At 45.5% G+C, this 14,485-nt stretch overlaps 1 protein-coding gene across 8 annotated transcripts in view; it reads right to left on the bottom strand.

Annotated features, from left to right (window-relative positions):
• The window catches only part of RABGAP1L (RAB GTPase activating protein 1 like), a 530,390-nt gene that overhangs the window by 415,473 nt on the left and 100,432 nt on the right, over positions 1 to 14,485 (bottom strand). For all 8 annotated transcript variants that reach the window (XM_073356445.2, XM_073356440.2, XM_073356444.2 and 5 more), the window contains 2 exons: positions 11,573 to 11,675; positions 4,338 to 4,504 (listed from right to left, as the gene is read on the bottom strand). In XM_073356445.2, coding sequence (XP_073212546.1) covers positions 4,338 to 4,504; positions 11,573 to 11,675 — 270 coding nt within the window. The remainder of the gene's footprint in view (positions 1 to 4,337; positions 4,505 to 11,572; positions 11,676 to 14,485) is intronic.

The raw sequence follows: 14,485 nt of genomic DNA, 5'->3' as shown, positions 1-14,485 counted from the left end.
CTTCTTCCCTTTTTTAAAGATGGGCACTACATTAGCCTTTTTCCAGTCGTCCGGGACCTCCCCCGATTGCCATGAGTTTTCAAAGATAATGGCCAATGGCTCTTCAATCACATCCGCCAACTCCTTTAGCACTCTTGGATGCAGCGCATCCAGCCCCATGGACTTGTGCTCATCCAGCTTTTCTAAATAGTCCCGAACCACTTTCTTTCTCCACAGAGGGCTGGTCACCTCCTCCCCATGCTGTGCTGCCCAGTGAAGTAGTCTGGGAGCTGACCTTGTTCGTGAAGACAAGAGGCAAAAAAAGCATTCAGTACATTAGCTTTTTCCACATCCTCTCCCACTAGGTTGCCTCCCTCATTCAGTAACAGGCCCACACTTTCCTTGACTTTCTTCTTGTTGCTAACATACCTGAAGGAACCCTTCTTGTTACTCTTAACATCTCTTGCTAGCTGCAACTCCAGGTGTGATTTGGCCTTCCTGATTTCACTCCTGCATGCCCGAGCAATATTTTTATACTCTTCCCTGGTCATTTGTCCAATCTTCCACTTCTTGTAAGCCTCTTTTTTGTCTTTAAGATCAGCGAGGATTTCGCTGTTAAGCCAAGCTGGTCACCTGCCATATTTACTATTCTTTCGACACATCGGGATGGTTGGTCCCCGTAACCTCAATAAGGATTCTTTAAAATACAGCCAGCTTTCCTGGACTCCTTTCCCCCTCATGTTATTCTCCTATGTTATTCTGCCCATCAGTTCCCGGAGGGAGTCAAAGTCTGCTTTTCTGAAGTCCAGGGTCAGTATTCTGCTGCTCTCCTTTCTTCCCTGTGTCAGGATCCTGAACTCGACTATCTCATGGTCACTGCCTCCCAGGCTCCCATCCACTTTTGCTTCCCCTACTAATTCTTCCCAGTTTGTGAGCAGCAGGTCAAGAAGAGCTCTGCCTCTAGTTGGTTCCTCCAGCACTTGCACCAGGAAATTGTCCCCTACACTTTCCAAAAACTTCCTGGATTGTCTGTGCACTGCTGTATTGCTCTCCCAGCAGATATCAGGGTGACTGAAGTCTCCCATGAGAACCAGGGCCTGCGATCTAGTAACTTCCGTGAGTTGCCGGAAGAAAGCCTCGTCCACCTCATCCCCCTGGTCCAGTGGTCTATAGCAGACTCCCACCACAACACCACCTTTGTTGCTTCCACTTCTAAACTTAATCCAGAGACTTTCAGGTTTTTCTGCAGTTTCATACTTGAGCTCTGAGCAGTCATACTGCTCCCTTACATACAATGCAATTCCCCCACCTTTTCTGCCCTGCCTGTCCTTCCTGAACATTTTATATCCATCCATGACAGTACTCCAGTCATGTGAGTTATCCCACTAAGTCTCTGTTATTCCAATCACATCATAATTCCTTGACTGTGCCAGGACTTCCAGTTCTCCCTGGAACCACAAACTCTGGTAAATCAAGTATAAAAGTATAATTAGGCAGACCAAAAAAGAATTCGAAGATTAATTAGCAAAAGACAAACTTAAAAAAAATTAAGCGCATCAGAAGCAGGAAGACTATCAAACAATCCATAAGTCCACTGGACGACCCATGTGCTGAATCAGCACTCAAGGAAAACAAGGCCATTGCAGAGAAGCTAAATTAATTGTTTGCATCAGTCTTCACTGAAGAGGATGTGAGGGAGATTCCCACACCCAAGCCATTCTTGTTAGGTGACAAATATGAGGCACTGTCCCAGATAGAGGTGTCAATAGAGGAAGTTTTGGAACAACATGATCAGTTAAATGGTAATAACTCAGCAGGACCAGATGGTATTCACCCAAGAGTTCTGAAGGAATTCAAATATGAAATTGCAGAACTACTAAGAGTGGTATGTAACCTAGCATTTAAATTAGCCTCCATACCAGATGACAGGGGAATGGCTAACATAATAATTTTTTTAAAAGGCTCCAGAGTAGATCATAGCAACTATGGGCCAGGACACCGAACTTCAATACCAGGCACATTGATAATTTTGTTTTTTACTATAGTTTCAAACAAACACATTGATGAACACAATATGTTGGGGAAGAGTCAACATGGCTTTTGTAAAGGGAAATCATTACTCACCAATCTATTAGAATTCTCTGAGGGTGTGAGCAAACACTTGGACAAGCGAGATCCAGTGGATATAGTGTATTTGGACTTTCAGAAAGCCTTTTACAAGGTCCCTCACCAAAAGCTCTAAAGCAAATTAAGTAGTCCTGGGATAAGAGGGAAGGTACTTTTATGGATCAATAATTGGTTACAAGATGAATAAATGGTCAGTTTTCATTATGAAGCAAGATAAATAGTGGGGTTCCCAAGGATCTGTACTGAGACCTGTGCTGTTCAACATATTCATCATAAATGATCTGGAAAAAGGGGTAAAGAGTGAGACGGCAAGGTCTGCAGATAACACAAAATTATTTAAGATAATTAAGTCCAAAGCTGACTGCAGAGTTACAAAAAGATCACTGAACTGGGTGATGGGACAACAAAATGGCAGATAAAACTCAATGTTGGTAAGTGCAAAGTAAGGTACATTGGAAAAAATAATCCCAAATATACACACAAAATGATGGGATCAGTTATCACTCAAGAAAGATTGTGGAAACACTGCAGATAGTTTTATGAAAACATCCACTCTATGTGCAGTGGCAGTCAAAAAACCTAACAGAATTTTAGAACCATTAAGAAAGGGATAGATAATAAAACAGTGAATATCATAGTGCCACTACATAAATCCATGGAACGCCCTTGAATACTGCACGCAGTTCTGGTGGTGCGATCTCAAAGGAATATATTAGAATTGGAAGTAGTACAGAGAAGGGAAATGAAAATGATTTGGGATATGAAGCAGCTTCCATATAAGGAGAGATTAAAAAGCCTAGGCCCATTCAATTTAGAAAAGATATGACTATAAAAACATGAATGGTGTGGAGAAAGTGAATATGTGAAGGGATAAATAACTTTCCTAACTCAAGAACTAGGGGTCACCCAGTGAAACTAATATGAAAAATGTTTAAAAACAAACATAAGGAAATACCATTTCACCTAACACCCATTCAACTTGTGGAACTCATTGCCAGGGGACTGGGTTCAAAAAGAATTAGATAAATTCACCACTGCTGCCCAGGAGTCCAGCTCTGAAGGCAGAGCTGCCGCCAGCAGCAGCGCAGAAGTAAGGATGGCACGGTATGGTATTGCCACCCTTACATCTGCGCTGCTGCCTTCAGAGCTGGACCCTTGGTCAGCAGCTGCCACTCTCTGGCCGACCAGCTCTGAAGGCAGCAGCGCAGAACTACTGAAGGCATGGTATGGCACTGCCACCCTTACTTCTGCACTGCTGCTGGTGGGATACTGCCTCCAGAGCTGGGCGCCCAGCCGACACGCTCCGGCTGCCCAGCTCTGAAGGCACCGCTGTCGCCAGCAACAGCACAGAAGTAAGGGTAGCAGTACCACAACCCTCCCCACAATAACCTTGCGACCCCCACCCCCAACTCCTTTTTTGGTCAAGACCCCTAGAGTTGACAATACTGTGAAATTAACCAACATGGACTGTCAATTTGGTAGGGCCCTGATGATGCTGTAATGAACTACAGTAGTAGAGTGAGCTGTTGATATTTAAATATATAAAGATGCCTGGGTTGCTTTAATGTTAGAGCTACATTATTATAAATATCCGTAGAACTTTACCACTGCAACAGTAGGCAATTTAGAACTAGATAGGAAGGTTCCAATTTAAGCATTTATAAAATGTGTAATGTCAGGGAATACAAACTCAAATGCCTAGAGATGAATAATGGCCCTTTCATTAACTAGCATGAAAAGGAATATTTGAGATTAGGCAAAGTGCATTTGTAACCAACTTGCACCTGTGAACTCCAACACATTTTACCGAAACAAATTAATTACTTTTATTTATTGTGTGTGTGTGTGTGTATTAGATAAATTATAAATCAGACAAATTATAACATGATAAAATTAAAAAACTTTCAAAGGATTGACTTTTCTTCATTTTTAATTGTTATTCTCTATCACCATTACAGAGGTGGTGCTAGCCCACTGGGGATCCTAAGCAGGAATATTGTTCTCCCCTCCCTCATCTCAACAATACAAAATGTGAATGGGGGCCCCTTTGAGCTGCTTGGGGCCCTAAGCAATTGCTTAGTCTGTTAGAGCTAGAGCCGGCTCTGCGCCACTATCAGGGGCCTTGGAAACATCTACAGAAACAAATCATTAGAAAAGGTTGACTAATGCTCAGAAAGTCAATTTTTTCTAAAGAAAGTCAATTTTATTCTTATTAGAAAACACTGCTGTACCTGTTTTAGCTTCATGTAGAAATTTTCTGTGAAGGTCTTTCTGCTGAAATACCAGAAACGCTCATTAGCTGGATACACACGAACTACAGTCTCCAGCAAAAAGCGGACTGGCTCTACCACTTCAGTGACCACCATATCCACTGCCACAGTCATGTACACACGTTTATCTGGAACGCAAAAATAAATTCACATTCACAAAAGCAGTCAGTCTCAAAAAGATTCAATTTCTCAAGGTACTGATTAGTATAAAAAAACCCCACAGAAAGATGGCTATTTAGGTCCAAATCCCTTCCTATTAAATCCATCTATTGATTCTGCAGCACATATTTCATTTCTGTTTTAGATCTTGTATATCCACATAGGGTATGTCTACACTACGAAATTAGGACGAATTTATAGAAGTCGGTTTTTTAGAAATCGGTTTTATATATTCGAGTGTGTGTGTCCCCACAGAAAATGCTCTAAGTGCATTAAGTGCATTAACTCAGCGGAGCGCTTCCACAGTACCGAGGCAAGCGTCGACTTCCGGAGCATTGCACTGTGCGTAGCTATCCCACAGTTCCCGCAGTCTCCGCTGCCCATTGGAATTCTGGGTTGAGATCCCAATGCCTGATGGGGCTAAAACATTGTCGCGGATGGTTCTGGGTACATATCGTCAGGCCCCCGTTCCCTCCCTCCCCCCGTGAAAGCAAGGGCAGACAATCATTTCGCGCCTTTTTTCCTGAGTTACCTGTGCAGACGCCATGGCACGGCAAGCATGGAGCCCGCTCAGGTAACCGTCACCCTATGTCTCCTGGGTGCTGGCAGACGCGGTACGGCATTGCTACACAGTAGCAGCAACCCCTTGCCTTGTGGCAGCAGACGGTACAGTACGACTGGTAGCCGTCATCGTCATGTCTGAGGTGCTCCTGGTCGCCTCTGTGAGGTCGATCAGGAGCGCCTGGGCAGACATGGGCGCAGGGACTAAATTTGGAGTGACTTGACCAGGTCATTCTCTTTAGTCCTGCAGTCAGTCCTATTGAACCGTCTTAGGGTGAGTGGGCAGGCGATAGGGACTGCTAGCAGTCGTACTGTACCATCTTCTGCCGGGCAGCCATGAGATGTGGATGGCATGCAGTCCTTCTGCACCGTCTGCTGCCAGCCAAAGATGTAAAAGATAGATGGAGTGGATCAAAACAAGAAATAGACCAGATTTGTTTTGTACTCATTTGCTTCCCCCCCTTCCCTGTCTAGGGGACTCATTCTTCTAGATCACACTGCAATCACTTACAGAGAAGGTGCAGCGAGGTAAATCTAGCCATGTATCAATCAGAGGCCAGGCTAACCTTCTTGTTCCAATAAGGACAATAACGTAGGTGCACCATTTCTTATTGGAACCCTCCGTGAAGTCCTGCCTGAAATACTCCTTGATGTAAAGCCACCCCCTTTGTTGATTTTAGCTCCCTGAAGCCAACCCTGTAAGCGCCCCTCCCAGCGTCAGAGCAATGGCAAACAATCGGGCATCTGAGAGTGCTGTCCAGAGCACTCACAATGGAGCACTCTGATGGGGCTAAAACATTGTCGCGGGTGGTTCTGGGTACGTGTCGTCAGGCCCCCGCTCCCTCCCTCCCTCCGTGAAAGCAAGGGCAGACAATCATTTCGCGCCTTTTTTCATGAGTTACCTGTGCAGACGCCATACCACGGCAAGCATGGAGCCCGCTCAGGTAACCGTCACCCTATGTCTCCTGGGTGCTGGCAGACGCGGTACGGCTTTGCTGAACAGTAGCAGCAACCCATTGCCTTCTGGCAGCAGACGGTGCAATACGATTGGTAGTCGTCCTCGTCGTGTCCGAGGTGCTCCTGGCCACGTCGGCTGGGAGCGCCTGGGCAGACATGGGCGCAGGGACTAAATTTGGAGTGACTTGACCAGGTCATTCTCTTTAGTCCTGCAGTCCTATTGAACCGTCTTATGGTGAGCAGGCAGGCGATACGGACTGCTAGCAGTCGTACTGTACCTTCTTATGCCAGGCAGGCAAGAGATGAAGATGGCTAGCAGTCGTACTGTACCATCTTCTGCCGAGCAGCCATGAGATGTGGACGGCATGCAGTCCTTCTGCACCGTCTGCTGCCAGCCAAAGATGTAAAAGATAGATGGAGTGGGTCAGAACAAGAAATAGACCAGATTTGTTTTGTACTCATTTGCCTCCTCCCCTGTGTAGATCACACTGCAGTCACTCACAGAGAAGGTGCAGCGAGGTAAATCTAGCCATGTATCAATCAGAGGCCAGGCTAACCTCCTTGTTCCAATAAGAACGATAACTTACGTGCACCATTTCTTATTGGAACCCTCCGTGCAGTCCTGCCTGAAATACTCCTTGATGTACAGGCACACCCTTTGTTGATTTTAGCTCCCTGAAGCCAACCCTGTAAGCCGTGTCGTCAGTCGCCCCTCCCTCCGTCAGAGCAACGGCAGACAATCGTTCCGCGCCTTTTTTCTGTGCGGACGCCATACCAAGGCAAGCATGGAGGCCGCTCAGCTCATTTTGGCAATTAGGAGCACATTAACCACCACACGCATTATCCAGCAGTATATGCAGCACCAGAACATGGCAACGCGATACCGGGCGAGGAGGCGACGTCAGCGCGGTCCCGTGAGTGATCAGGACATGGACACAGATTTCTCTGAAAGCATGGGCCATGACAATGCATGCATCATGGTGCTAATGGGGCAGGTTCATGCTGTGGAACGCCGATTCTGGGCTCGGGAAACAAGCACAGACTGGTGGGACCGCATAGTGTTGCAGGTCTGGGACGATTCCCAGTGGCTGCGAAACTTTCGCATGCGTAGGGGCACTTTCATGGAACTTTGTGACTTGCTTTCCCCTGCCCTGAAGCGCATGAATACCAGGATGAGAGCAGCCCTCACAGTTGAGAAGCGAGTGGCGATAGCCCTGTGGAAGCTTGCAACACCAGACAGCTACCGGTCAGATGGGAATCAATTTGGAGTGGGCAAATCTACTGTGGGGGCTGCTGTGATGCAAGTAGCTCACGCAATCAAAGATCTGCTGATATCAAGGGTAGTGACCCTGGGAAATGTGCAGGTCATAGTGGATGGCTTTGCTGCAATGGGATTCCCTAACTGTGGTGGGGCTATAGATGGAACCCATATCCCTATCTTGGCACCGGAGCACCAAGCCGCCGAGTACATAAACCGCAAGGGGTACTTTTCGATAGTGCTGCAAGCTCTGGTGGATCACAAGGGACGTTTCACCAACATCAACGTGGGATGGCCGGGAAAGGTGCATGATGCTCGCATCTTCAGGAACTCTGGTCTGTTTCAAAAGCTGCAGGAAGGGACTTTCTTCCCAGACCAGAAAATAACTGTTGGGGATGTTGAAATGCCTATATGTATCCTTGGGGACCCAGCCTACCCCTTAATGCCATGGCTCATGAAGCCGTACACAGGCAGCCTGGACAGTAGTCAGGAGCTGTTCAACTACAGGCTGAGCAAGTGCAGAATGGTGGTAGAATGTGCATTTGGACGTTTAAAGGCGCGCTGGCGCAGTTTACTGACTCGCTTAGACCTCAGCGAAACCAATATTCCCACTGTTATTACTGCTTGCTGTGTGCTCCACAATATCTGTGAGAGTAAGGGGGAGACGTTTATGGCGGGGTGGGAGGTTGAGGCAAATCGCCTAGCTGCTGGTTACGCGCAGCCAGACACCAGGGCGGTTAGAAGAGCACAGGAGGGCGCGGTACGCATCAGAGAAGCTTTGAAAACCAGTTTCATGACTGGCCAGACTACGGTGTGAAAGTTCTGTTTGTTTCTCCTTGATGAAACCCCCCGCCCCTTGGTTCACTCTACTTCCCTGTAAGCTAACCACCCTCCCCTCCTCCCTTTAATCATTGCTTGCAGAGGCAATAAAGTCATTGCTGCTTCACAGTCATGCATTCATTATTCATTCATCACACAAATAGGGAGATGACTACCAAGGTATCCCAGGAGGGGTGGTGGAGGAGGGAAGGAAAATGCCACACAGCACTTTAAGCACAGCACTTTAAAAGTTTACAACTTTAAAATTTATTGAATGACAGCCTTCTTTTTTTTGGGCAATCCTCTGTGGTGGAGTGGCTGGTTGGCCGGAGGCCCCCCCCCCACGTTCTTGGGCGTCTGGGTGTGGAGGCTATGGAACTTGGGGAGGAGGGCGGTTGGTTACAGAGGGGCAGCAGTGGCAGTCTGTGCTCCAGCTGCCTTTGCTGCAGCTCAACCATACACTGGAGCATACTGGTTTGGTCCTGCAGCAGCCTCAGCATTGAATCCTGCCTCCTCATCACGCTGCCGCCACATTTGAGCTTCAGCCCTGTCTTCAGCCCGCCACTTACTCTCTTCAGCCCGCCACTTACTCTCTTCAGCCCGCCACCTCTCCTCCCGGTCATTTTGTGCTTTCCTGCACTCTGACATTATTTGCCTCCACGCATTTGTCTGTGCTCTGTCAGTGTGGGAGGACAGCATGAGCTCGGAGAACATTTCATCGCGAGTGCGTTTTTTTTTCTTTCTAAGCTTCACTAGCCTCTGGGAAGGAGAAGATCCTGTGATCATTGAAACACATGCAGCTGGTGGAGAAAAAAAAAGGGACAGCGGTATTTAAAAAGACACATTTTATAGAACAGTCACTACACTCTTTCAGGGTAAACCTTGCTGTTAACATTACATACATAGCACATGTGCTTTCGTTACAAGGTCGCATTTTGCCTCCTCCCACTGCGTGACTACCCCCTCAACCTTCCCCCCTCCCTGTGGCTAACAGCGGGGAACATTTCTGTTTAGCCACAGGCAAACAGCCCTGCAGGAATGGGCTCCTCTGAGTGTCCCCTGAAGAAAAGCACTCTATTTCAACCAGGTGACCATGAATTATATCTCACTCTCCTGAGGATAACACAGAGAGATAAAGAACGGATTTTGGTTGAATGCCAGCAAACATACACTGCAATGCTTTGTTCTACAGTGATTCCCGAGTACGTGTTACTGGCCTGGAGTGGTAAAGTGTCCTACCATGAAGGACGAAATAAGGCTGCCCTCCCCAGAAACCTTTTACAAAGGCTTTAGGACTACATCTAGGAGAACCGCAAATGCCAGGGCAAAGTAATCCTTTCACATGCTTGCTTTTAAACCATGTATAGCATTTTAAAAGGTACACTCACCAGAGGTCCCTTCTCTGCCTGCTGGGTCCAGGAGGCAGCCTTGGGTGGGTTCGGGGGGTACTGGCTCCAGGTCTAGGGTGAGAAACAGTTCCTGGCTGTCGGGAAAACCGGTTTCTCCGCTTGCTTGCTGTGAGCTATCTACAACCTCCTCCTCCTCCTCATCTTCTTCGTCCCCAAAACCTACTTCCGTATTGCCTCCATCTCCATTGAAGGAGTCAAACAACACGGCTGGGGTAGTGGTGGCTGAACCCCCTAAAATGGCATGCAGCTCATCATAGAAGTGGCATGTTTGGGGCTCTGACCCAGAGCGGCTGTTCGCCTCTCTGGTTTTCTGGTAGGCTTGCCTCAGCTCCTTCAGTTTCACGCGGCACTGCTTCGGGTCCCTGTTATGGCCTCTGTCCTTCATGCCCTGGGAGATTTTCACAAAGGTTTTGGCATTTCGAAAACTGGAACGGAGTTCTGATAGCACGGATTCCTCTCCCCAAACAGCGATCAGATCCCGTACCTCCCGTTCGGTCCATGCTGGAGCTCTTTTGCGATTCTGGGACTCCATCATGGTCACCTGTGCTGATGAGCTCTGCATGGTCACCTGCAGCTTGCCACGCTGGCCAAACAGGAAATGAGATTCAAAAGTTCACGGTTCTTTTCCTGTCTACCTGGCCAGTGCATCTGAGTTGAGAGTGCTGTCCAGAGCGGTCAGAATGGAGCACTCTGGGATAGCTCCCGGAGGCCAATACCATCGAATTGTGTCCACAGTACCCCAAATTCGAGCCGGCAACGTCGATTTAAGCGCTAATCCACTTGTCAGGGGTGGAGTAAGGAAATCGATTTTAAGAGCCCTTTAAGTTGAAATAAAGGGCTTCATTGTGTGGACGGGTGCAGGTTTAAATTGATTTAACGCTGCTAAATTCGACCTAAAGTCCTAGTGTAGACCAGGGCATAGAATGAAATGCACATTAGCCAATGGGATAGTCTCCTTTAATAGCAAATAATTCTGGTAGTTCTCTAACACAAGTAAGCATTTGCAAGAATGGAGGCATAACGTCCCATATGGGGTGAGGAGGGGGAAGGAAAGAAGAAACTGCGGACCAGAACCATGGTCTGAGGTCAAATGACTGGAAAATTACACTGGGTCAGGTCACAAATCTGAAGTTATCATCTAATGCTGAAGGAGTGAGCTGTCTTAGAAGCCAGATACTCGGTGTCAAAGCATCCCCCACATCATCCTGCATTTGTCCCAAGCCCCATTGGCACTCAGATACAAAATGGATGAATGATGCCTAGGCCTTGTAAGTTACAAATAAGACCCCTTAAGTACGTGATTTTACTGTTGCAGGAAACACAGCTTTTAAAATAAGTGTTCGTTTTTAGTCATCAGGGATATGAAACAGAGCCTCAGGCAATAACAAATGCACTCACCTGGGATAGTTATGTGATCAGACCACAAATGGACAATGGAAAGAACACAATCAAGTCATGAATTGGAAATAGGGTCAAGCTGCACAGCAAGAGCCAAGTCTACACTACGCTAGAAGTAACAAACTACTGTATATAACATTTTAAAAGACACTAAAAAGAAATCCAAGAATAAGGAAAAGTATGCTGTGCTCGGAGTCAATATTACTTTACGGCTAAAATCAAGGTTAAAAAAAAAAAGATAGGAGTTCCAGATTCAACCAAGCAGTAAAACAGGAACTAGGCGCAGTGAGGAAATGGCTGCTAAGTACCCCTGGGATTGAAAATTCTGATCCCCAGGGGAACATGCCTGTGACCTCACACACAGCTCTTCTACAGGATTCTGACCTGGCAGCAAGAGCACATGCCAGTATGAGCAATTCTTTATGTTATATGTGTTTATACAGTTCATCGCACAGTCAGGTTGTGATACTGACCGAGGCCGTTGGGGTTACCATGATGTTAACGTTAAACTGAAGTACACAGCATGCTCTCAAAGAGACAAAGGCAGAAAACATTATTAAAACAGGTTAAGTATTCTTTACCATATTAAGTAATTACTAAGCAAGCAAAACAGCATTGTTAAAAAAATCATTTACCTTTAGGTGTTTCCTCATTAAGTACTAGAAAAGTAGGTGCATTGGGATTCCACATTCCAGTAATAACATACGCTCTCCCATCACAGCTCTTTCCCATGGACTCCTAAGAATAAACACATGTATTATATGCATTATAGTGGCACCTACATACAACCAATATCGGGGGCCCGCCCAGTTGTGCTAGGAATTGTACAGTGAGATAAGCCCCTGCTTCAAAGAGCTTCAAATCTAAACCATGAAGATAGACAAGGTTGAAAAGGGATAGAACATACAAGCAAAGTGAACAACATGATAGCTTGCAAACATTTCATTTATTTTCATTTAGTTGAATTATTTTTGTTAGTATTTTATTTTGCGGGAGCGTGTTTCTGGCTTTATGTTATACTGTTTTGGAGTGTGGGAAAAGACAAACAAATGAAGGGAGAAGAGACAAGGAAGGGAGTGATGAGGGGAAGGCAGGGAAACAGACATGGAGGACAGTGTCAGGAAAACTGACTGTATAGGAATAAAAAAGCCAATCAGCACAGGGGAGAAAGCATTCAGAGTGAAAACTAGGGAAACTCTCTGAGGAACTCATCAACATCCAAACTTCCAGGAGAAAGGGGAGGAAGAAATCTCTCACGGTGCAGCTGTACCCATTGCACCTGCTTTGGTGTTTGCTGCTGGCTGGTAGATTTGTATGTGCCACCATTGAAGTAGATTTCTTTGAGAATTAAACCTTAACTTTAGCGGGAAATGTCAGAACAACATGCAGATGCATCCAGAACAGCCCCCTCCCACCACCACCACCCCTGACGTACATGCATGCACTAAAATCTCTGTTAATGTCTCCATGTTTGCACTAAAAGATAATTCCATGCAGTGTCTCCCATTTCTAAAAAAATTCATAATCTTGGGAGAAATAAGTCCCAACACAGAGTTACATGTAGAGGCTATTGCCAAGTCTGTAGTCGTATACGCACGCACACCAGACTCTTGAAGCCCTCTCCCTATTTTAGAACATCCCTTCATTGCTCAGATCAAGGAGGGCCTTGCAGAATGGCCTCTCCACGGATCTTGAGGAGAGAGGTATCTTCCATCCTACCTCAGATTTGTCAGGGTGCTGGGTAATTAATCTGAGGTGCTCAATAAAGCTGAGTGAATAATTTATTCACTGAAGAGAAGAAAAACAACACTTCACTTTCAGGCAACCGGAAACTATCTGCAAAGTCACTTTGAGTCTGCCGAATAGTTTCAACCAAACAGAACGTTTCCAAAACATTCTGATTTTTTCCAATCAAAATGGTTTGGTTTGACATTGTCAAAACCTTTCAATTTGTCAAGCTGATGGTGGTGCCCTTTTTATAAGCCACTGGGGCAGAGTCTCCTGGAATGTAGAAAACCTAGGTTCAATTTCACCCTTTGTGGAGCAGGGATTTGAACTTGGGCCTCCCACATCCTAGGTGCATGCCCTAAAAAGCTGGCTATAGAGTCACTCTCACATACTTTCTCTGGCCCAATGATTATTCATTGCAATCATGGATGACTAAAAATTGCCACTATGCACAACAATGGAGAGAGCGAGAGACTCACATGAAAATATTCCACGGCCCCATGGCTAGGGCACTCTCCTGCAATGTGGGAGACTCAAGTTGAAATTCCCTCTCCCACTTCAGAGGCAGGGGGAATTGAACCCTGGTCTGCTACATCCCCAGAAGACTATCCTAACCACTGGACTAAAAGTTATAAGGAAGAAATGAGCACACCCTCATCCCTACCGATTTTGTGAATCTAGTCTTCCTCTGTTTGTGTTAAAGTATCAGAACTGAAATGAAAGACATTGAGTTGGGTTGAACAAAATGTTTGACTTGATCCAGCTCAAATTTTTTTCTGATTTTTTAATTCACTGCAATTTTTTTTTTTAAATTGTTTTCACTTCCACCTGAATCAAAACATCTTTTTTTGGAATTGTCAGAGAATTGGAAAATCCACGATTCACCCAGTTGTACTGCTGAATTCTCCAAATAAACAGAAAAAGGACTTTTCAGAATATTTGTTATACTTAAGCAAATAAACTAAGATTATGTGATGCAGTAGTTTAATGCAATGGGTTTTATTTCTGGAGACCTGGATTCAAATCCTTGCTAAGATGACATATTAAAATACGTTTTTTGGACCTGTTTCAGTAGACATTTGTCTACATTACAAAGCAACCACAAAGTTTATTACAATTTGTTGTTCCATTTCCTAATCAAAGGATACAACTGGAAAAGCAGATCTGTTCATGTCAATACTGAGATGCACTAGCAGAGATATGTCTGGAGAAGGCTGAGGGGGGACACTATAAGTAATCAAATATGTGAAAGGTTTTTATAACAAAGGATGGTGATAAGTTGGGGATAGTTTAGGTATACATAATTGTGCCTCAGCACAGGGCAATGGACTGGATGTCCTCTTGAGGTCCCTTCCAGCCTTACACATTTCTGTGATTCTGCAAGTGTGCCCATTATTTGCACACTCTGTGTTTGGCTCAAGCTAGTATCATTTAGTCCCTTGCTGTCATCAGAATGACTTTTTTTAAAAAGTGGGGAAAAAATGGTTGTAGCAGGAATCTCGTTAGGAAAAAAAACATGCTGCAGCAGGACAGGAAGAAGAATTCTTTAAAGTGACTGAGGGTTTTGGATGTCAGTGAAGACAACAGGTGGTAGAGATCACATCAGGGTGCATTATTCTGATCTTCACAGGGAGTAAAATATATCCTCAACATCTGAGCCACAGCCAAACCCCTGAGATGTGCCAACATTCTGAAGTGTCTTTCACTGCACTGACATGTCTTTTTAACTTGCTGATATGAGACAACATAGAACGCTTTGACATCTTCAAAGCACCACTGGAAATTTTCAACTTGAGTCAAATCTCATTTGAGGAAGATTA

The sequence above is a fragment of the Lepidochelys kempii genome, chromosome 8 (assembly GCF_965140285.1).
Source record: "Lepidochelys kempii isolate rLepKem1 chromosome 8, rLepKem1.hap1, whole genome shotgun sequence".
NCBI classification, from domain to species: Eukaryota; Metazoa; Chordata; order Testudines; family Cheloniidae; genus Lepidochelys; species Lepidochelys kempii.
This window is presented reverse-complemented; position numbering and strand designations above follow the sequence as displayed.